The sequence below is a fragment of the Drosophila ananassae genome, chromosome 2L, assembly GCF_017639315.1.
Source record: "Drosophila ananassae strain 14024-0371.13 chromosome 2L, ASM1763931v2, whole genome shotgun sequence".
Classification (NCBI taxonomy): Eukaryota; Metazoa; Arthropoda; class Insecta; order Diptera; family Drosophilidae; genus Drosophila; species Drosophila ananassae.
Genome location: NC_057927.1, coordinates 3,098,986 through 3,117,607, shown reverse-complemented (window position 1 = coordinate 3,117,607; position 18,622 = coordinate 3,098,986). Strand labels below are relative to the sequence as shown.

The following is an 18,622-nucleotide window of genomic DNA, read 5'->3' as shown; positions in this document are numbered from 1 at the left end:
AGAATAACAAAATGCTTTGAAATAGTTTTCACTCAATTGATATGAGAAAGTATTTGGCTGCGTTATCAAAAGTGAGATATTTTAGTCTGTGTCAAGAGAAGGCTACTCCTCGGGTCTACACATACTGGGATTTCATTCAGCAGTGAGTATGATAAAGCAACATCATGGAACCTTGCTCAAATCCGCACATCTATCGTGTGGCTGCATTTTCATTATCACGTCCATAAAACATGATATCGAGATCATAAATTTGCGTCACCAGGTTTCTGTCTGGCTCAGAACCGTATCAACCGTATAAAATAGGAACAAATTATCGCATATGTGGTGATGCGTATAATTTTTCGGCCGATCGGAAGATAAACCAATCGCTTGATTAAATATAGCGTGACTAATTCCGTGCTAATTGAAACCTTTAATTATTTTATGTTCGTTGCGGTAATTGGCTCTTATAATTGAGTCCATATGCAAGTGAATGTCACGGCTTTGTAATCGCGGCATTCGTTAAATTTTTCTGTATAATGCTGTTCATTGTGTCATTTGCTGTGAATCAGCTGATAAGTGCTAATTTGCAGAGCAATCCGCTTCGATTAACTACTTACTCTGCCTATTTTTGATCTTTAACCAATCAGTCGTACTTTAGACAGGCAGCTGCACTAGTCGAAATGGATACGGTGTTACAAATCTTGCTTCTTATTTGGTAGGTACTTTGTTTCCTTGCCCTATTTTAAAAATGGATAAAAATTATCCTTTTTGTAGTTTTTATTTTATTGCTGTAACTATAAACTTGGGTTTTTGCGATGACGTTCCATCCGCCGAGGCAGACACGGTTATAACACAAAGCGAACCATACCACTCCACTCCAGATGACTTAGATTATTAACTAACTAAAAAAAATGTATAATTGAATAAATTGTCTATTTATAATTACTTTTTTGTTTTGACTCACGTCAAAGTCAAGTACACAGTCATATGGGCTTTAGAAAAATTATTTGATCAGAAAAGTAACATTCTGATAAAAGAATTATTTAATCATGCGCTGCGTTGGGTTTTTAATAAAATGGTAAAGTTTTTTATTTATATTTTTATACATATTAAAACATATTCCTGTTTTATATGTTCTAAACTATCGCAAAATATTTTATAGTTGGTGTAAAATAGTAATTTCATTTTCATTGTGAGTATTTCGAACTATACTGAATATTAAGTATACGCCGCTTTGGCATATTTTATTTGCTTATAACAACAGAGGGTATTGGAAAGTCATTTTCTATATTAATTTAGAAAAAATATTGGAAAAAAAATATAATGTGTCCCTACTTTATAAAATTAAATAAAATCTTTTGAATAACCGTGGATAATAGTCTCGACATTACGTATACGTAATATGTAATATTGGAACTTCTTATTATCGATTCATTTTTATTGCATTGTATACCGGGGGCTATGCACTCATTAAGTGGGCTTGAATAAGCTTAAGTAACAGTTACTAATGTTTATTAGCCCAAGTTGAAGTTCATTTTCAAGGTGATCCACCTACGCCTTGTTCATGCTTGAATTTCAAATATTCAAAACTTAAAAACGATCTTATACATTAAGCTTTTCGTTTCTATTCAACCAGCTCATGATAAAGCTAAACAAAAGCTTTTATGAAAAGCTCGACACAGCACTGCCAACTCAAAGAATTCCAAACGTAACAGTAAAGCAAAATAAGAAAGCACACCTCACAACCGGTATTTTCTCAGTGAGCGGACAGGTAATCAACAAACAGCTGTTGCTGGTGAGCGGAAGCGAGAGCTATAGAACCGATTTTGAGCGAGGTGTATACATATGATGAACGTGAGACTCCGATCTCCAGTTTGGATCACTTGTTGCCTCGTGCTCGCGAAGAGAGCAACGATTTCGGATCCACGACTATAGCCCTAGGTTTCCAGCCGGTCGGTCGCGCTAACTGGGCTTGGAGTTTACTGTGACACTTTCTCTGGAATAGGCGCTCGTTATTGAAGCGTGTTGCTGGAAATAAACAATTTGCTTTGTGGGATTCTGTAAATAATAGCGAGGAAATGGCAACGCGCTTCTTGGATGTGCTGAAGCTGACCTTTAAGTAAGTTTTCCCATTTTCCACGTCGGTCTCTCTTTCGCACCAACGCTAAGTGATAAACGGTTTTCTGTGTTTTGAGGTCTCGCGTCTCGCGTCGTGGTGTTGCAATACCTTCTGCCTCACATGCATACAAATGCATGTCTATGCACTTCGAGAAATCGATCTAATTGAAATAAAATAAATATTGTGCTAATGGTTTTATTCCAAAGATAAGAGTTAATAATGTTGTGGCGACTTGATAACCATTAGTTTATAAATTTAGTCACCCCCAGCTTGATGTATAAATCATTTTTTGCTTGTGTAACATAACATATCTGAGCCATGTGTTGGTGAAATTGTTGCGCAAACTTCACTGTTGGGTTCGCTGTAGTTTTTGTTTCTGTGTTGTTTTTTTCTGTTGTATGTTGTTTTGCATAAACTTAATGATGTTGCTTCTGCTTCCCCTTGTTTTGGTTTCTTCGGCTTTTGTTTTATCATTTATTTTTTATTTTTTCGCCCATGATTCAGCGCTATTCGTTGTATTTTTTTGTTTTAATCCATTTTTGTTCGTGCTTTAATATACATATATTTGTTATTTTTTGCACGTTTTCGCAGGTTTATTAGCAGTTTTGCGGGCGGTTGGTATTTTTAACATAAATTATTGCAGAGTACACGCAATGGTGTTAATTGCATGTATCTATATTTATTCATCTTTATTTGCTTTAACATTACTTTATGTTTGCTGGAAATCAATTGAGGAAATCAGATATGTGGGTTAGGTCAGTTTTAATTAGCGTTGCGGCTAAAAAAAGAAAAGAAGATATTAAATGGATAAGAACCTGAAAGGCATAAAGTACATAGTTAGTTATATTTGTCTTAAGTGGTTATTCTAATTCTCATAAATCCTTTCTTAATTTCCGTATGATTGGTCAGTAAATAATAAACACGTTTGTTATACAATAATTCTCTGACAACTTAATTGTTGAAATACGGAATTATACAGATAAGTGTCACGGGTACAGAGTTCATTTCACTTTTTTCCATAGTAGATTTCTGCCTTCTAGGCATGACTTGACATTTTAAATCTGTCCCATTTTCAAGTCTCAGCCCTTTTGATAAACAGGTAATAAATGAATTATTAGAAGTTGTCCACATTAATAAAATCAGGTTTTTTTTACATGTGTCAGTTGCTAGGCCATGAACTTGTTAAACTTATAAATAAATGCATTTTAAATGACATCGAACATTTCCCTTATCTATTCGATTGCTATAGTAAGATAAGATGGAAATGTGTGAAGTGCAGACATTGAAAACAAAAGTTTGGCAATTTTATTCCCCAAATAAATGAGGGGCTAATGCTAGGGTAAACGAGCAAATTAGCGCCGCACTTAATTTATTGCCCACTTTGGTTACGCTTGGCTACTTACACTACCGACTATTTAAATATTATGAATGCGAGGCTTAAATGCACTGCCAAGAAATATTTTAAAAACAATTAGTTGCTGTGATATGTTTATGAAATTTCTCGGCGAAGAGTTGGCTTTCACAGCCTCAAAGCAGTCACGTACCGGGTAATCTGGAGAGCCTGATCTCGCCTTTCTCTCGATTCCATTCGTAATTACCGATTTGTATGCATTCGTGTGAAATAATGCCGATCCAAACTATGTCGGTGCACTTGCAGAATGCCAGTCAAATAAATACAAATACGAAGGGGCGCAGTGCAGGTAAATAAAAATAAGCCATAAAATGAATTAAGCCGCCTCACGCCCACCCACAAATTACCCATAAAAATCTGGTGACAAAAAGTCTCAGACATAAACAATGGAGAGTTATAGAAAATAGAAAACTGGTCGTGCATGCTAAGTTTGAAACGTTGAGGTTGGTCAAAAGCCGATGACAATTCGTAAGACTTTCAAAACCAAAAAGCACCCCATCGACATTGAAAGCGTTTCGCCGGCAATTCGCAATTGGCGCTCACTGTTGACTGCCGTCATGTCCCCAATGCGTGACTGCTTCCAACTGGATTAGATTCAAAGTCGTTATTATATAAATATTTTGATGGGGAGTTAACTTTTTATTGGTTGAAGGAGGAGAGTATTATCTCTTTACCGAGAAGTTTTTCAACCACTAAATGCTTTTTAGACGGTTGTTAAGCGGGTAATCAAACTGAGAGCATTAACCTGATTTCGATTTTGTTATAAAATCGTTGCAGATATATATCCAGGAGATAAATAATAAATTTAATATTTTTCAGGGTTCTTAGCTTTAAATATGAGCAACGAAAGTTGGCCACTGCCATCTATTCGGTGGTAAAAACAAAGTTGGGTCCAGTGCGCGGAGTCAAGCGCAACACGATATGGGGTGGAAGTTACTTGAGCTTTGAGAAAATTCCTTTTGCCAAGCCCCCTGTGGGAGACTTGCGATTCAAGGCCCCGGTGCCAGTGGAGCCATGGGATCGGGAACTAGATTGCACCTCGGCGGCGGAGAAGCCACTGCAGACCCACATGTTCTTCCGAAAGTTTGCGGGATCCGAGGACTGCTTGTACCTTAATGTTTATACGAAGGATGTGAGTATTGATTTAATCGCTTGTTGTTTTAAATATAAAGAAAATCTTTTATTTCAGTTGCAACCTAACAAACTGCGTCCAGTGATGGTGTGGATTTATGGCGGTGGCTTCCAGGTGGGCGAAGCCTCCCGGGATATGTATAGTCCCGATTTTTTCATGTCCAAGGATGTGATTGTGGTCACAGTGGCTTATCGATTGGGAGCCTTGGGCTTCCTGAGCTTGGATGATCCGCAGTTGAATGTTCCTGGTAACGCAGGACTCAAAGATCAAATCATGGGACTTCGTTGGGTGCAGCAAAACATCGAGGCTTTTGGCGGGGATCCCAACAATGTTACATTGTTTGGCGAAAGTGCCGGAGGAGCTTCGACGCATTTTTTAACACTGAGTCCCCAGACCGAGGGATTGATTCACAAGGCAATAGTGATGTCCGGTAGCGTATTGTGTCCTTGGACGCATCCTCCTCGGAATGATTGGGCGTACCGACTGGCCCAAAAACTGGGATACACTGGCGACAATAAGGACAAACAGATTTTTGATTTTCTGAAGCCAATAAACGGGGGGGAGATTGTCAAAGCGTCTGCTACAGTGCTCACCAAGGACGAAAAACACCATCGTGTCCTCTTTGCCTTTGGCCCAGTTGTGGAACCGTATAAAACGGAGCACACTGTAATTGACAAGTTGCCCTACGAGATGATGAATAATAGTTGGAGCAACCGGGTGCCCATGATGTTTGGTGGCACCAGCTTCGAGGGTTTGCTATTTTATCCTGGTAAGTTAGTACATATGTTCTACATACATCACATTTAAGCATAACTTTTAATGTTACAGAGGTTTCTCGTCGTCCTGCCACTTTGGATGAGGTGGGCAACTGCAAAAACCTGTTACCGAAGGATTTGAGCACCAATTTGGATCCAAAGCTGCGAGAAAACTACGGCCTGCAATTAAAAAAGGCTTATTTTGGCGATGAACCCTGCAACCAGGCCAACATGATGAAGTTCCTGGAACTGTGCTCCTACCGGGAGTTCTGGCACCCTATTTACCGCGCTGCATTGGCTCGATTCCGCCAGTCGAGTGCCCCCACATACTTGTACCGCTTCGATCACGATTCCAAGCTTTGTAATGCTATCAGGATAGTGCTCTGCGGCCATCAGATGCGCGGCGTTTGTCATGGAGACGATCTGTGCTACATATTCCACAGTATGCTGTCCCATCAATCAGCTCCAGATTCTCCGGAGCACAAGGTAATCACAGGGATGATCGACGTTTGGACGAGTTTCGCAACTAATAGCGATCCCAACTGCGAAACTCTAAAATCACTCAAATTCGCCCCGATCGAAAATGAAACGGACATCAAATGCCTCAACATTGGCGAGCAGTTTGAATTTAAAACCCTTCCGGAGCTGCAGAAAATCGAGTCTGTATGGAACAGTTTTTACGCCCAAAATAAACTGTAGGTGCCGTGCATGAAAAAAGGGGTTTTCCAGCTTTAGTTGCCTTAAAAGGATTGGGTTTATTTTTAAATGTGTAAATAAGCTGTAAATATGTTGTGGTTAATAATAAGTTTCTTATGCTATTTCTTGAATGTGCACATTCCTAATTAAGTCGCAATATAAGGTTAATTCGGATAAAACAAAAATAAAACTGTATTTATTTTAAAACGTTAAAGGCACTCTATTTTCGCACATACTTAAAATTTATTGAAACATTCGCCATTTTCGAATAAAGTGTTACTCAATTTTAGTCTAAGTTACAGTTGAAGGGATTGAAAAGAAGGTCTCTGAAATTTGTTAAATACCAGAATTAAAAACATCACGAGGGATCCGCTTAAAGCCTTTGTTGAATGTTAGCCAGGACAGCTTTTCACTAAACCTGATGGGTTTTTTCTTTAGTATTTGTCATTTTTTTCCGGAACCTATGCAGCTAACACCGCGCAAACCATCAACGCCACACACCAGCCCGCTTTTCTATATGCTGATGTGACATTTATGTGTGTAAGCCGGCGCTTGACAATCAAAGGGGACAACAATTTCCGCAATGCCACCACCAGCACCGACAGCCAGGATGACACCGGGGACCGAGCCAAAATCGGAGGAGTTGGAGCGTGAGCACGTAGGAAGAATGAAAAAAAAAAATTCCATTAAAATTTTTGCAAGTTTTTAATACTCTTTTTTAGGATGGCCAGCTTTGCCGGGACACGGCCAAAATGTTTGTGTGGTAAATCCAAAAGAGGTTCGTGCAACGTGTTCGGGATGCGTGTTCACTCGCCGGTCATTCTCATCAGCAACGTGAAAATTTCATTTCGTCGACAGGCGGGGCGCAGCGAGTTGGGCAATTTTTCGTTAAATTTTTCCTATATAGACATTTTTTTTTGTCCGGAATTAGACTGTGTTATGGTCATGGTTGTGGCATGAGGCAGGGTATGAAGAACGAGGGCGGGAGGGGTCCTTTCAGGGGCCTGAATCCCGTTCATGTGCAGAGGGTGTAAAAATGGGCGTTAACTCAATAAATTAGAATTTTTTCCGCTGCACAAAATTTTTTGAGAATGCGATTTCTCGTTTTGCAAATTCTCCTTTTCTATTTCTCGTTGCTGGCGTTTGATTAAATATTTTTTCAATTTGTGTTTAATGAATATATACGAAAGCACCTAAAATAGCGCCACTCGAAAATAAAGGATGCATTCAGCATCCTTTCAACTCAGAATATGCTTCACTAGACCACACATTTTTAATTAAATTTACAGTCATCAGACACTTAATTTAATAAATGCTCTTCGGGACTTAACATTTGTGAATTTATTGAAAGTTTAGTATTTTTTGCTCACTCTTCAGATGGCTGGGAGTTTTTCCGCAACCGCAGAAAAGTATGCAGCTTAAATTACTGAATTTTTTTAGCTGAATACTTGCATGTGTCATTGTGTGTGTGGGGGTGGGCGTGTTTGCTTGCATAAGCCATATTCATCCGCCGTGTTGGCACTTGGCCGTGTTGGTCTTCTTTTTTTGGCTGGTTGCTTATCGCAGTCACTCGTCGGATGTCTGATCATATTTGTTCGTGGTCTGAACTGTGGTGGCCGCTCAAAAAAAAGTGGTCAACACACACAAACGCACGCACACAATGATAACCACAATTATAATGGCCGACGTCCATGGCAACTTTGGTACTTATTGAAGTTCAACTTTTATCAAATTAAATTTGCCGGATTACAAGTATTTAGAGCTGAACAGTCTGTGGTCTGGACTGAAGGCAATACAAGTGGCATTAGCGGTTGTAATTGAATTCCCGCTATGCTCATGTATTCGCATCATTTTTTTGGTTTCAACTGTTGTTTTTAACTCTAGCCTAATTGAATTTACCGTAAATTTAAATAATAAAATGGTAACTAGGCTGTGTGAGGGGAATTTCATTCTACAAATTATTTTCAAATGTATGCCGTTTGAATGCATGAGTTTTTCACTTTTTATTAAATCTGCTATTGTCGGCTGGCTGCAGTCACTTTGACAAGTCATGAAAAAATGCATCCCTAATTTTCAAATTGAATAACTGATGTCGATGAAACAAATTAAAAAATCCATTTGATTGAAGAATTTTTAATTAATTTAAAAGTTGTATCGAACAAAAATAAGTAAGATTTATTTCTTTTTGATTGGTTTACTGGAAAAAGTAGTACAATTTGTAATAAAAATATCATTCAAAAACAACGTTGTATATAATTTCTAGGCACTTTATTCCTCGAATAGGTTTCTACTTTGTTTATTCTTGTATTTTTCTGACCAACAAGCTCATGACTAAAGACGACAAAGAAGCAGCTGCAACTCAATTAAGTTGCAAGCATAAATTATACCCTTAAGTGTCACAAATTACGTGAAAAAGGTTTCCAAGCCAAGAACGGTAGCGTTTTACCTGCAAAATACTTCGACGCACACGGACGCAACTCAATTTGAGCATAAATTTCATTTGGCCCCCGTGAAAACAACAACAGCAGAATCGGGGGCAGAATCACGTGAAGGAGGGGCCTCACCAGCTTTAATAACAAACACAATTTAAGTGCACATAAAACGACTTGCAAGGCAGCTGAAAGCTGTGCCCTTGCTCCTTGGTGAGGAAAGTGCTCCTGGAGTTATGCACTCGAAGGATATGCTTCGCATTTTATGCACTCCGATGTAAAGTTATTGAGTAATCAGCTTTAAAATTTTTCGGGCCACTCTTCTCCCCATCTGCTCTGTTCGGTGCCTTCGGCCATTTGTTTGTTCCTCTTTGGCCAAAGTAGCCCGCAAGCTGCAGGAGGCCAACAGGACCGTACTCCTGCTGCCCCATAAAATGCACGAAATGTATGCGGGGGCACGTGGCAGCTGAAAATGATTGCGCGACATGCTTGCTTTATGCATTTTGGGTGCCACGATTTATGCGGTGAAGTAGGTGGTGCCGTAGTTTTAGATTCTCAAGATGCTTAGAAATGCTCTTAGCCATAGAAATTCGAGACTTATTAGTGGTAATAGGTTTGTTAGCATACAAACAAAGTTGTGGCTCGCTTGAGACATCAACAGTTGAAATATCAAGGATCTGGAACGTGTATATTATATTGTGGCAGAATGTGCTAACTTGGTAACTACTTAAAAATAGTGTGTTTACTTTTAAAATACCTATCAACGAGTTAAGTTTGTTAAAACAACTTCTGGTTACTGAAACTTTTATTGAAGTATTCGAAAACTTTCCATATTGTTCCTTCAATCTTACGCTCCGATCTTTTTGAAAAAACAAATCTTAAATTAAATTAAAGTTTAACACCTAAACTCCTTTTGATACCCTCTTGTTTAAGCATGAAAGAAACTATTATTTATTGGCGTCGGCTGACCATCAGCAACATAAATTAGACCCAGACAATGAACAATGTAGCTTGCGCCTGTTTGCATGCTACACATTTTTTACAATCCTGTTATCCTCAGCTCCTCTGTGTGACTGTGCGCATCTTTTTGCTTCGCTGTATCTGTTTCTGTCTGGTTTGACCGCTTTTTTTGTGCAGTTCGCCGACTCATTAAGCCCAGTAATGACACTTTAACGCTGCGAGCACGTTCTAAGCTCCCCAGCAATAATTCATGCCACTGAATGATTTGTGGACCCACTAAAAGGACGGCAGCTGGAGGTGAAAGGGGGGTTGGTGGATGTCTGCCGATATGGGAAGTCGTCGAAGTTCGGCCTTCGCTGAAGTGTGAACATAATTTGTTGGCATATTTTAGGTAAACTTTTGCCCACCATCTGCCTCAACAGACAGTCGAATATGGTAGTTAACGTCTTAAATTTCGATGTCAGTTTTTACCTGAATTATTTCGAGCAGTTGCTTGCGTTTAAATGGCAACCGGACGGATAAGTGCAGTTGGTCACATCGCCTTTAGGGCTTTTTCAATAAAAACTATATGCAATTGCCAAAAGGCAACAGACTTTATGTTTCCCATTTCCGACATTTGAAGAGGAAAATTTGAATTAATTGAATAATCCATACAGAAGGGGAAAAAACTTAGATTTAAAATCGAAACAGTGCAAATAATGTGTGCTACGTTGTTTGTATTTATAATGTGCAATATATATGTAATCACAGTGTGGAAATGCGAAAATAGTTTTGTGGAAATCATGAACCACTATGCCAGAAAGAAACGTGTCAATAATACAAAAGAGCAAGGATACGTTGGTCACGAAAAGTATGCCAAAAATTCAAGCACTCAAAATTCCAGTGCATCTTTAATGTTTCATCTGCACACTCGTATGCAAAACCAAGTGTTAGAGCCGATGGGGTAAATATTTACATGTTTAAAGGCATACATATACGATGCGGTTAGCAAGACGTAGGGGGAAGGCAAAGCGGCCACATCCAAAAAACCACAGCAAACTAATAATAGCCAGAAAAGCCACATGGTCAAAACAAAAAAAAAGAGTGCCAGGGAGCAGGATGTGGATATAGCAGGACCACGGAGAAAGAGACAGATAGAGATATGTGTTAAGTGCAGCAGAAGCGGACAAAGTGGACACGGGGCGGGGAAGCAACACAGCAAACATAATTGCAGTCGCGAAATTTACAAATAGCTTTTAGTGTCGCCACAAAATACAAAGCACCCCCACATACACGGACACTCTACAAGAACTGAACACTTCAGTATGCACCCAAAAAAAAATTTTGCTTTTTAAAATAAAATGTAAATGTATTAACTGTAACAAATTTATTTGTTTGAAAATTTAAATCAATAAATCGCATCTCAAATAAAAAGAGTATTAAAATAATTCGAAAAACATAAATTTTTTTAAATGTACATATGCAACTAATGCACTCAATGCATATCAGCCGCGGAGCAACGGTGGTTGGGTGGTGGTAATATCGCTAAACAAATGCTCCAAACTGTGCGGAGGGAGGAAATGGAAGCAGGGACTTTGGACCCTGGAGTACAGTAATAACTTCGCCACTTTGGACACTTGGGAGAGTACGTCCAATTTGTCATGGGCCGGCAGGAGAGCGACTGGCGAACAAAAAAATTGTTAATGTAAAATGCGGGATCTGAGAGCAGGGAGCCAGGATTCCGCCCATGTCCACGTCCATGTCCTTGGCCACTAATTAATGCGGCTTGTTTGGCTCGCTGGCCATGGCTGTTTTGGCAAGTTGCATCCAGCACTTGTAACTGTCGGCAGAAGCGACCCGCCACCCCACAAGCCCTAGTTATACTTCCCCAAATTCCACCCATCTCCTGACATCATAAGGCGTTGCCATGGCCCTGTATTCTGTTGGAAAATTTTGGCTGCATTGCCGTTGGGTGGAAATTAATTTTTGCCGTACTACTGCCGTACTAAGCTTTCGGGCTAGCTCTGTCCCACAACACTTTTCGGCATTTGTTTAACTGCAGCCGACTACCGCCCACTGCGCGTATGCGTAATGACATATTTGGGTTTGTTTAAAAGTGAGCTCGATATCTGTACAAGGGTTTTATGGCCATGCCCAGCATGTGCATGTTGCAACAGCATTCAACTTGTCGGGAAACCTTGAAAACTTGAGCTGGGAAAAAAATGATTGAAACATATATCAAAATGGTTTAGATCGGATTTCACAATAAAATTTTCTTTTAAGTCCCCGTTTGTCTATATGCCAATCTACAAATTGTTAATGGCATCGGATGGAAACCCGGAGAGATACAGCCATCGCTGGGGGTCATTTTGTCCTTCCACGCATTTTTCACAAATTTTTTGTTTCTAGATTTTGATGCAGAATGATGCAGAATCGATCTAAAAATCGTTTAAGGTATTCCGCTCAAGAATCTGATGAAAATTGGCCAAGATACAGCCATCGCGGGGGGCAATATTGAACCTCCATACATTTTTGTTGTATTCGAAAGGAAAAATGTAGCTAAAAATCAAAAAAATATTTTGTTCTTGTATTTAGATGCAAAATGATGGAGAGGTATAAATATCTCTTTTTCTAATGTAATGCCAACCAAAATTCCGTAACACATTTGAGTACGAAACAATACAAATTCAAAAAACAAACTCAATAGACGGAAACATTTCCGACATGCCAAAAACTTTTCTCATTACGAAATCAAAAAAATAAGAAAGGTAAACAACTAGAAAATCTCTTCTCTCTCACAATTCCAACAAGCAAGTATTTTTTTGAGCAAGTGTAAAACAATGCCCAATAGTTTTTCTATCCCATTTATTTGTACTTTCGGCAACTTTGCAAACAATAAATGTGCAAGCCAAATATTTGCCATATGATAAAAGTTAAGGTGCCCTTGGATTCAGTGATGGTGTCCTGATAATACGGAGCTAAAAAAGAACGAAAAAATTCTGACAAATTCCTTATATGAAATTAGCTAAATTATAAATCGTTTTCCTTTCCGCTGGTACAACTTTCGTGGGTGCAAAAAACGAAAGTTGTGCTGACAGCAATTTCCGTTTCTCAGTTGCCAGGAATGGAAGGAAGACATATGCAAACTGTTGGCAACACCTTGTCAGCCAGTGCAGGATCCTTCCCCCCAAAATGCACAGTCATAGTTGCAGTTACAGCGCCAAAAGGGTGTCGTCAGACAGTTGGTGTAACTTTATTTTGCCCTCAACTTTTTGCTAATTATCTACTCCGGGCTGGTGCAAATGTTGCACGTACAGAGCTGTGTTTTGTTGCGGGCACAAATTGCCTGAAATATTTGCATTTCCGTTACGTAATTAATAGTTGAACTTAGCCGTCAGATGAGTTTATCGCCTGACAACACATCACCAGCTTGAAGCTTCGTATGTAAATTGTAAAAGTTTTTGGGTTTTGTCTTCAATCTCTGAGTAACGAGCAAGAAAATTAATTAAAGGCGCTCAGTCCTTTGATGAGTTGAAATTAACTTTACTAATAATTCTCACTTTCGTTTCAGACTTACTTCGCCTACGAACAATTTAAAATTGCGCGAGCTCACGAATAAACTTAGGATATTGTTGTCCTTTTATTAAAGTTAAGCTTTCAAATTGGAAGGCAAGCTGGAAATAAAAACAAAGAACATTATTCCTTGGCATTCCATGTGTCTGCGATTGCAATGTGTTAATGCAACAAATAAAACCAACAAACTGCAATGATTTCGATTATCTAGTAAACACATTAAATGGTGTGGCAGACAATGGCAGGCGGACACGACGAGGGCCCAGACCCGAAACCGAAACAAAAATATCTTGGGGCAATGCAAACAGGATAAGAACATGCTAAGAAAAAGCATAAAAAAATTGATTAAAGATTTAAAAATACTCAGTAAAAAAATATTAAATAGCCACTTTGGCATTGAAATTAATTATAAGATATGGTTAAATTTTCTTGGAAAACTAAAAATTAATTCATTATTAATCGCTTGAGATAAGTTTAAACGTAATATACCTTTATGAGTTCCAATTAATGGGTATTTAAAAAAAGAGAAAAGAAAACCTGAAGGGAAAGTCGCGTGCGCCAAAAAATATTTATTGGCCTCGAGCGCAGCCTTGGCAGCGTTGAAATAGAAATCGCAATGCTCCAGCTCCTGCCCTAGCTCCTGTTCTGGCTCCTGGAGAAATTTCCAAAGAAATGGCGGAAATACAAAGTTGAGGTATCAGACCAGGAAGTGCATATCGCGTCGGGGAAATGCTCCAACAACGGCAACAACCACGACAGAGAGAAATCGTAAATAAAATGCAATACAAATTCTAGAGTGCAAACAAACCGAAGCCGAAATGCTACCAAATCACTGACGGGCGAAACAGTAAATATTGGCTAAGAAGATTTGCAAAATCACCTAAAATAAAATACAAATGAATTATTAAGCAGCAATCTGCGGATTGGTTGAACCTATAAATAAGTAATGGTTAAATGGAGAAAAGGATTGATATTAGAAAATTGAAGCGTTGCTTCGGGGAAAAGAAAGCTACTTTCAGCATTGGGGGAATAGCAGTACATTAAGTCCCTTCGCGCTATTTCTTGGCAAATAGAAATTAAACAAGAAAGGAAATCTAACTTCGAGCGGAGCCGAAGTTTTTATACCCTTGCAGTTCACTCGCAGTCCGCTAGGTGGCGCCACGCATCTTATATTATTAGATATGTAGCGGATCGTATATAGTTGGCCGATCCTTATGAAATTTGGCATATCGAATTATTTTGCCAAAAGAGTAATCTGTACCAAATCCCATCTTTCTAACTTAAAAAACACCAAAGTTATGCCAATTTCGATAGTTCTATGACAGCTATAGGATATAGTCGGCCGATCCTTATGAAATTTTGCACACAAGATATTTTGGTCAAATATAACATGTGTGGAAAGTCCCAACCCTCTAACTTAAAAAACACCAAAGTTATGGCATTTCCGATCAATCAGTTATATGGCAGCTATAGGATATAGTCGACCGATCCCGGCCGTTCCGACTTATATACTGCCTGCAAAGGAAAGAAGGGTGTGTGCAAAGTTTCAACTCGATAGCTTTAAAACTGAGAGACTAGTTTGCGTAGAAACGGACAGACGGACAGACGGACAGACGGACAGACGGACATGCTCATATCGACTCAGGAGGTGATCCTGATCAAGAATATATATACTTTATAGGGTCGGAGATGTCTCCTTCACTGCGTTGCACACTTTTGACCAAAATTATAATACCCTCTGCAAGGGTATAAAAATGCAAGCTAAAGGGCAAAAAACGGCGGTTTCAATGGAGCAATTCCCCTAGCATTATCCCTTAGCGAATAAGCGCTGTAGTCATGTATAAAATACGCATCGCGACTGCAAATAAAATTGGTGAGGAAAAATCAAATGGCAGCCGACATTTGCCGTGTGGACAACCGCATGTGTGTTTGCCCTGATATGCCACAAACTGAAACAGAGTCGGTGATATCCGGAGGGGTGAAACTTTATTTTTCGGCTCTTGGGAAATTGGAAAATTGCAAATCACGTAGTGCAAAGAATTAGAAATTCGCGTTTTGTGTTCCTCCCTGTTCCTGTTCCATTTTTTATTTTTGGTATTTTATAAGTGACTCGTTGGCAGTGGAATAAATCTCTGAGCCGAATAAAAAATGCATTTTTATTGCCCATCGCCATCGCTATCCCCTTGGCCTGGCATATAAAAGTATCCAATTGGCAAACTTAACACGACGATGTTTACCATATTCCCCAATCAACCCTCGCATTTCGCCTTGCTCATTTGGTAAGCAATATAAAAACTTGTTGCGAGACAAACAATGTTTGTGTTTTACCTTTTTGAGGTTCTCTTCCCACTCGTGCCAGTCTACCTTTTTCATGGCTTCTTTACTTTGTTGGCCCTGCATAAGTCAGCCGGCCAAACTTGGAAGGGTTTGGCCAAAGGCGAAAGGTAAATTTAAATTTTCTAAATCAAAATATTCCTGACAGGGGAACAGCACGCCTTGTGGCTCGCATTATTGCACGCCTTGCATGTGTCAACATCCGGAGTTTAAAAGTATGCAGTGTTTGTTTAGGTGCGCTGGTAAACATTTTGCCATTTCCCCCAATGTAATACACTATCCAAGGGTACACTAAGCCATCCATATTTGAGTGAAATTCTATAAAAATACTATATATTTCCCTTACCAAACTTAAAGTTTATTATTTAAGTTTGTTGAAAAGAAGTTATAATAAGATATACATATGTGTAAGGGTATTAAGATCTTTAATTTTTGCACTTCAGTCTATCCTTTACCCTTTTTTTACTATTTTGCCTTCCTTTGGATAAAGTTTACGAGTGTTGTCAAACGTATATGGAATTGGCAGTGGTGGGCGTGTAAAAGGTCCTTCCCACAGGCCCTGGAAGCTCAACCTTGTACAAGCAATAAAGGATTACTCTCTATGACATTTTCGGATGAACAAAAACTAAAAATAGTTTTAGAGGATACATGCTAATCCTTGGCTTTTGTAATTATAATTATTTTCAATTGTCTAAATGAGTGGCAAAATCCGATTCTTTCGGTTCAGTGAGCAAAGTCAGATAATTTTAAATAATAAACACAATGAACTATTTTCCGAACAATTTTTTCTATCTTATTAATTAATGTGTTGATGGAGAAGTCACGAATGCATTTTACTGTTTTATTGAATTAGCAGCGGCTCATTGTGCATTGAAACTAATTATATGCATTCGATTTAACTCAATAGTTCAGTTCAATGATGGCTTATGACATTTAAAAAATGCTAAGCTAAATGGTTAAAAATGTGCGGTATTAGCTATGATATTTGGTAAATGAAAAGTGATACTTGGTTTAATTTAATGGTTTTTATTGAAGTGAAAACCCAAAATCAAATTAGCATGCAATTATTTTGTGCAATTTTTTATTTGATAAGCTTGACAGAAACCCTAAAAAAAGGTTTCAATAAAATAATTGGGTTTCGTTTATGCAACAATAATTTGTTGATCTCAGTACTTTTTTCCTGCTTTTACATAAAGTTTATGTTATGAGCAGTCTTGTTGTTTAAAAACTCTATTTCTGTCACAGAGTTACAAAGCATTCGTTTTTGTTTCCTCGCATATTTTGGACACGTACTGCACTGTGCTTGTGTAGTGCCAAGTCATAATTTCCTTATATTACTGTCCTTGGCCCCTTGTGCCATTTTTTTGCCTTTCTCCTCCTTACGGATGGCAGTGCAACATTTGCTTTGTGCAACATTTTAATTACGCATTCAGTTGGCGCAGACTCGCAAGAATTATGGCGCAGTCGGGGCAGAGTGAAGAGTCAAGTGCAGCAAGGGCGACCGGTGGCGGTTAGGAGGGAGTGGCAGTATGCGTCCTGCTGCCGGCAGGAGTCAGCTGTTGTAGCTGTTTTCGCTCCTATCCCCTCGACCCACTTTGCTTAACATTTCGCGCTATTTATGCATAATTTAACCATTTTATTTTATTATTTGTGCCCTCTTGTTTTTGCCTTTGTTGCAAATTAATGGTAGCAAATATGCAAAAAATGGAGAACAGGGCCAAAAACAGTGTTGCAATGCTGTATGTTTGGGGAGGGGGCGGAAAAAGCGAACAGCAACAGCTTGAGTAAATGTTTGATTGAGCTGGCCTAGCTTAAGTTTTATGGCACCCGAAATGCGCATAAAATCTTAACAATTCCCAAATTTATCATAAAATGTAGTTGCGCCTGCCCCAAGGGCGACGGATCTTTTCCGTAAAACATTTTAAGTTTAATGCCAATTAACCTTCGCGCCGAGAAATTAAAATCATGAGCCAGAAATAACCCGCGTATGTGGCTCTACATAAATCTCCATTCCCCCAGCCCCTCCCCAAGTACATTTCTTTTAGGCCAACACTGACTCGTTGAAGGGTTGACGGTGGTTCGGGGTTTGAGCAGAGACTGAGGCAGACATGACACGTATTTATAGCGCGCCAACGACCTCACTCGGGCCACATTGCTAATACGCCATGTTGGCTGCTCAGTTCTCTGTTCGGTCTTTGTTTTATGTGTGCGCACCCGCTCACATACACTCCCCCACACTCCCAGCTTTTTGCAAGCCTCACATGCTCAGAAATAGGGAGCTTACACATTTCGAGAGCAAGTCAAGTTGGAGCTGGCCTCGTATCCTTCATGACACTGATAAAAAAACAGGACATTGTGTTTGCCACACATTTCGGGGAATGATGAGATGGAGACATTATTTTAGCCTTTTGTTTATGGTCTAAAATTTACTAAAAATAAATAAATAAGTCTTTTCAGTAAATAATATACCATTTTCACTATCTTTTATTCCCTGTGCAACCAAACTTGACTATGCATTTGTATTAGCTGATTGTGTGGGGCGATGCAGCTGAAACAGAGGCAATTGCCGCGTACAAGCTCGTAAATTGAATAAAAGTTCAAATGTTGGCAATTAATATACCGAAAAAGTTAATGCCAAGTTTGCACTCTGTTCGCACCCCAACCAAGTGCACACTTTGCCAAAGTTAAGAAATTTCTGTGGTTAACCCAGTCTGGATATTTTGAAAATTCATAGAATTTGTACGTGAATTTATAGTTTAAATATCGTAATCGCATGGAGAAACCTTTTTCTGGGCTGCATTTGTTGATTGTAGCCAATTTAATTTGTTTCCCCTTTTTAAAAGCTAAATAAAAAATAACATATATATATTTTACAATACAGAAATACTTCTCTTAATGTGAACCATATATACAATGTGGAAGTCGCATACCTATGTACATTCGTGTATCCACAAGTCTACCAGAGTTCACCCTTGGCTCTGGAGCAATTCATTTTGTTAAAATTGTCTGCACTTTTGTGTCTGTATCTAGGTGGTATTTGCCTCCCCTTTTTAGCCTTTTGCCGAGATTGTGGCACACGCTAATTGCTCGAAATGCTTGCAACCTCTTACCATTAAAAAGCTCCACTTTCCCCTCTAAAACAGACCCCCGACTTTGCCATCAATTTTTGCCCTAATGCGTTGCCATTGCAATAAAGTCGAGCAGCATTTTCGAATCACTGCTCTGGGGTCCCTGAAAACAATGCCTGGTTAT

The 18,622-nt window shown here is 39.0% G+C and overlaps 1 protein-coding gene across 3 annotated transcripts; it reads left to right on the top strand.

Annotated features, from left to right (window-relative positions):
* Positions 1 to 31: 31 nt before the first annotated feature.
* Positions 32 to 6,390, top strand: LOC6500088 (esterase B1). Of its 3 annotated transcripts, none has more exons than XM_014910890.3 (4): positions 32 to 142; positions 4,332 to 4,644; positions 4,702 to 5,413; positions 5,473 to 6,390. In XM_014910890.3, exons 1-4 carry the CDS (start codon positions 42 to 44, stop codon positions 6,096 to 6,098), a joined length of 1,752 nt encoding a protein of 583 aa, XP_014766376.1. In that variant the 5' UTR covers positions 32 to 41; the 3' UTR covers positions 6,099 to 6,390. The 3 variants fall into 3 exon arrangements, with proteins under 3 accessions (XP_014766376.1, XP_044570211.1, XP_001953254.1); XM_001953219.4 differs by lacking the exon at positions 32 to 142 and adding an exon at positions 1,858 to 2,101; XM_044714276.1 differs by lacking the exons at positions 4,332 to 4,644; positions 4,702 to 5,413; positions 5,473 to 6,390 and adding exons at positions 641 to 697; positions 757 to 927 and having other exon boundaries at positions 42 to 142.
* Positions 6,391 to 18,622: the final 12,232 nt, after the last annotated feature.

Excerpts from the sequence above, each read along its gene's own strand:
- LOC6500088 (XM_014910890.3), top strand. The coding sequence starts at position 42 with ATGAGAAAGTATTTGGCTGCGTTATCAAAAGTGAGATATTTTAGTCTG. Across the intron at positions 143-4,331 it reads TACTGGGATTTCATTCAGCA|GGTTCTTAGCTTTAAATATG; the intron begins GTGAGTATGATA and ends AATATTTTTCAG. Across the intron at positions 4,645-4,701 it reads TTAATGTTTATACGAAGGAT|TTGCAACCTAACAAACTGCG; the intron begins GTGAGTATTGAT and ends CTTTTATTTCAG.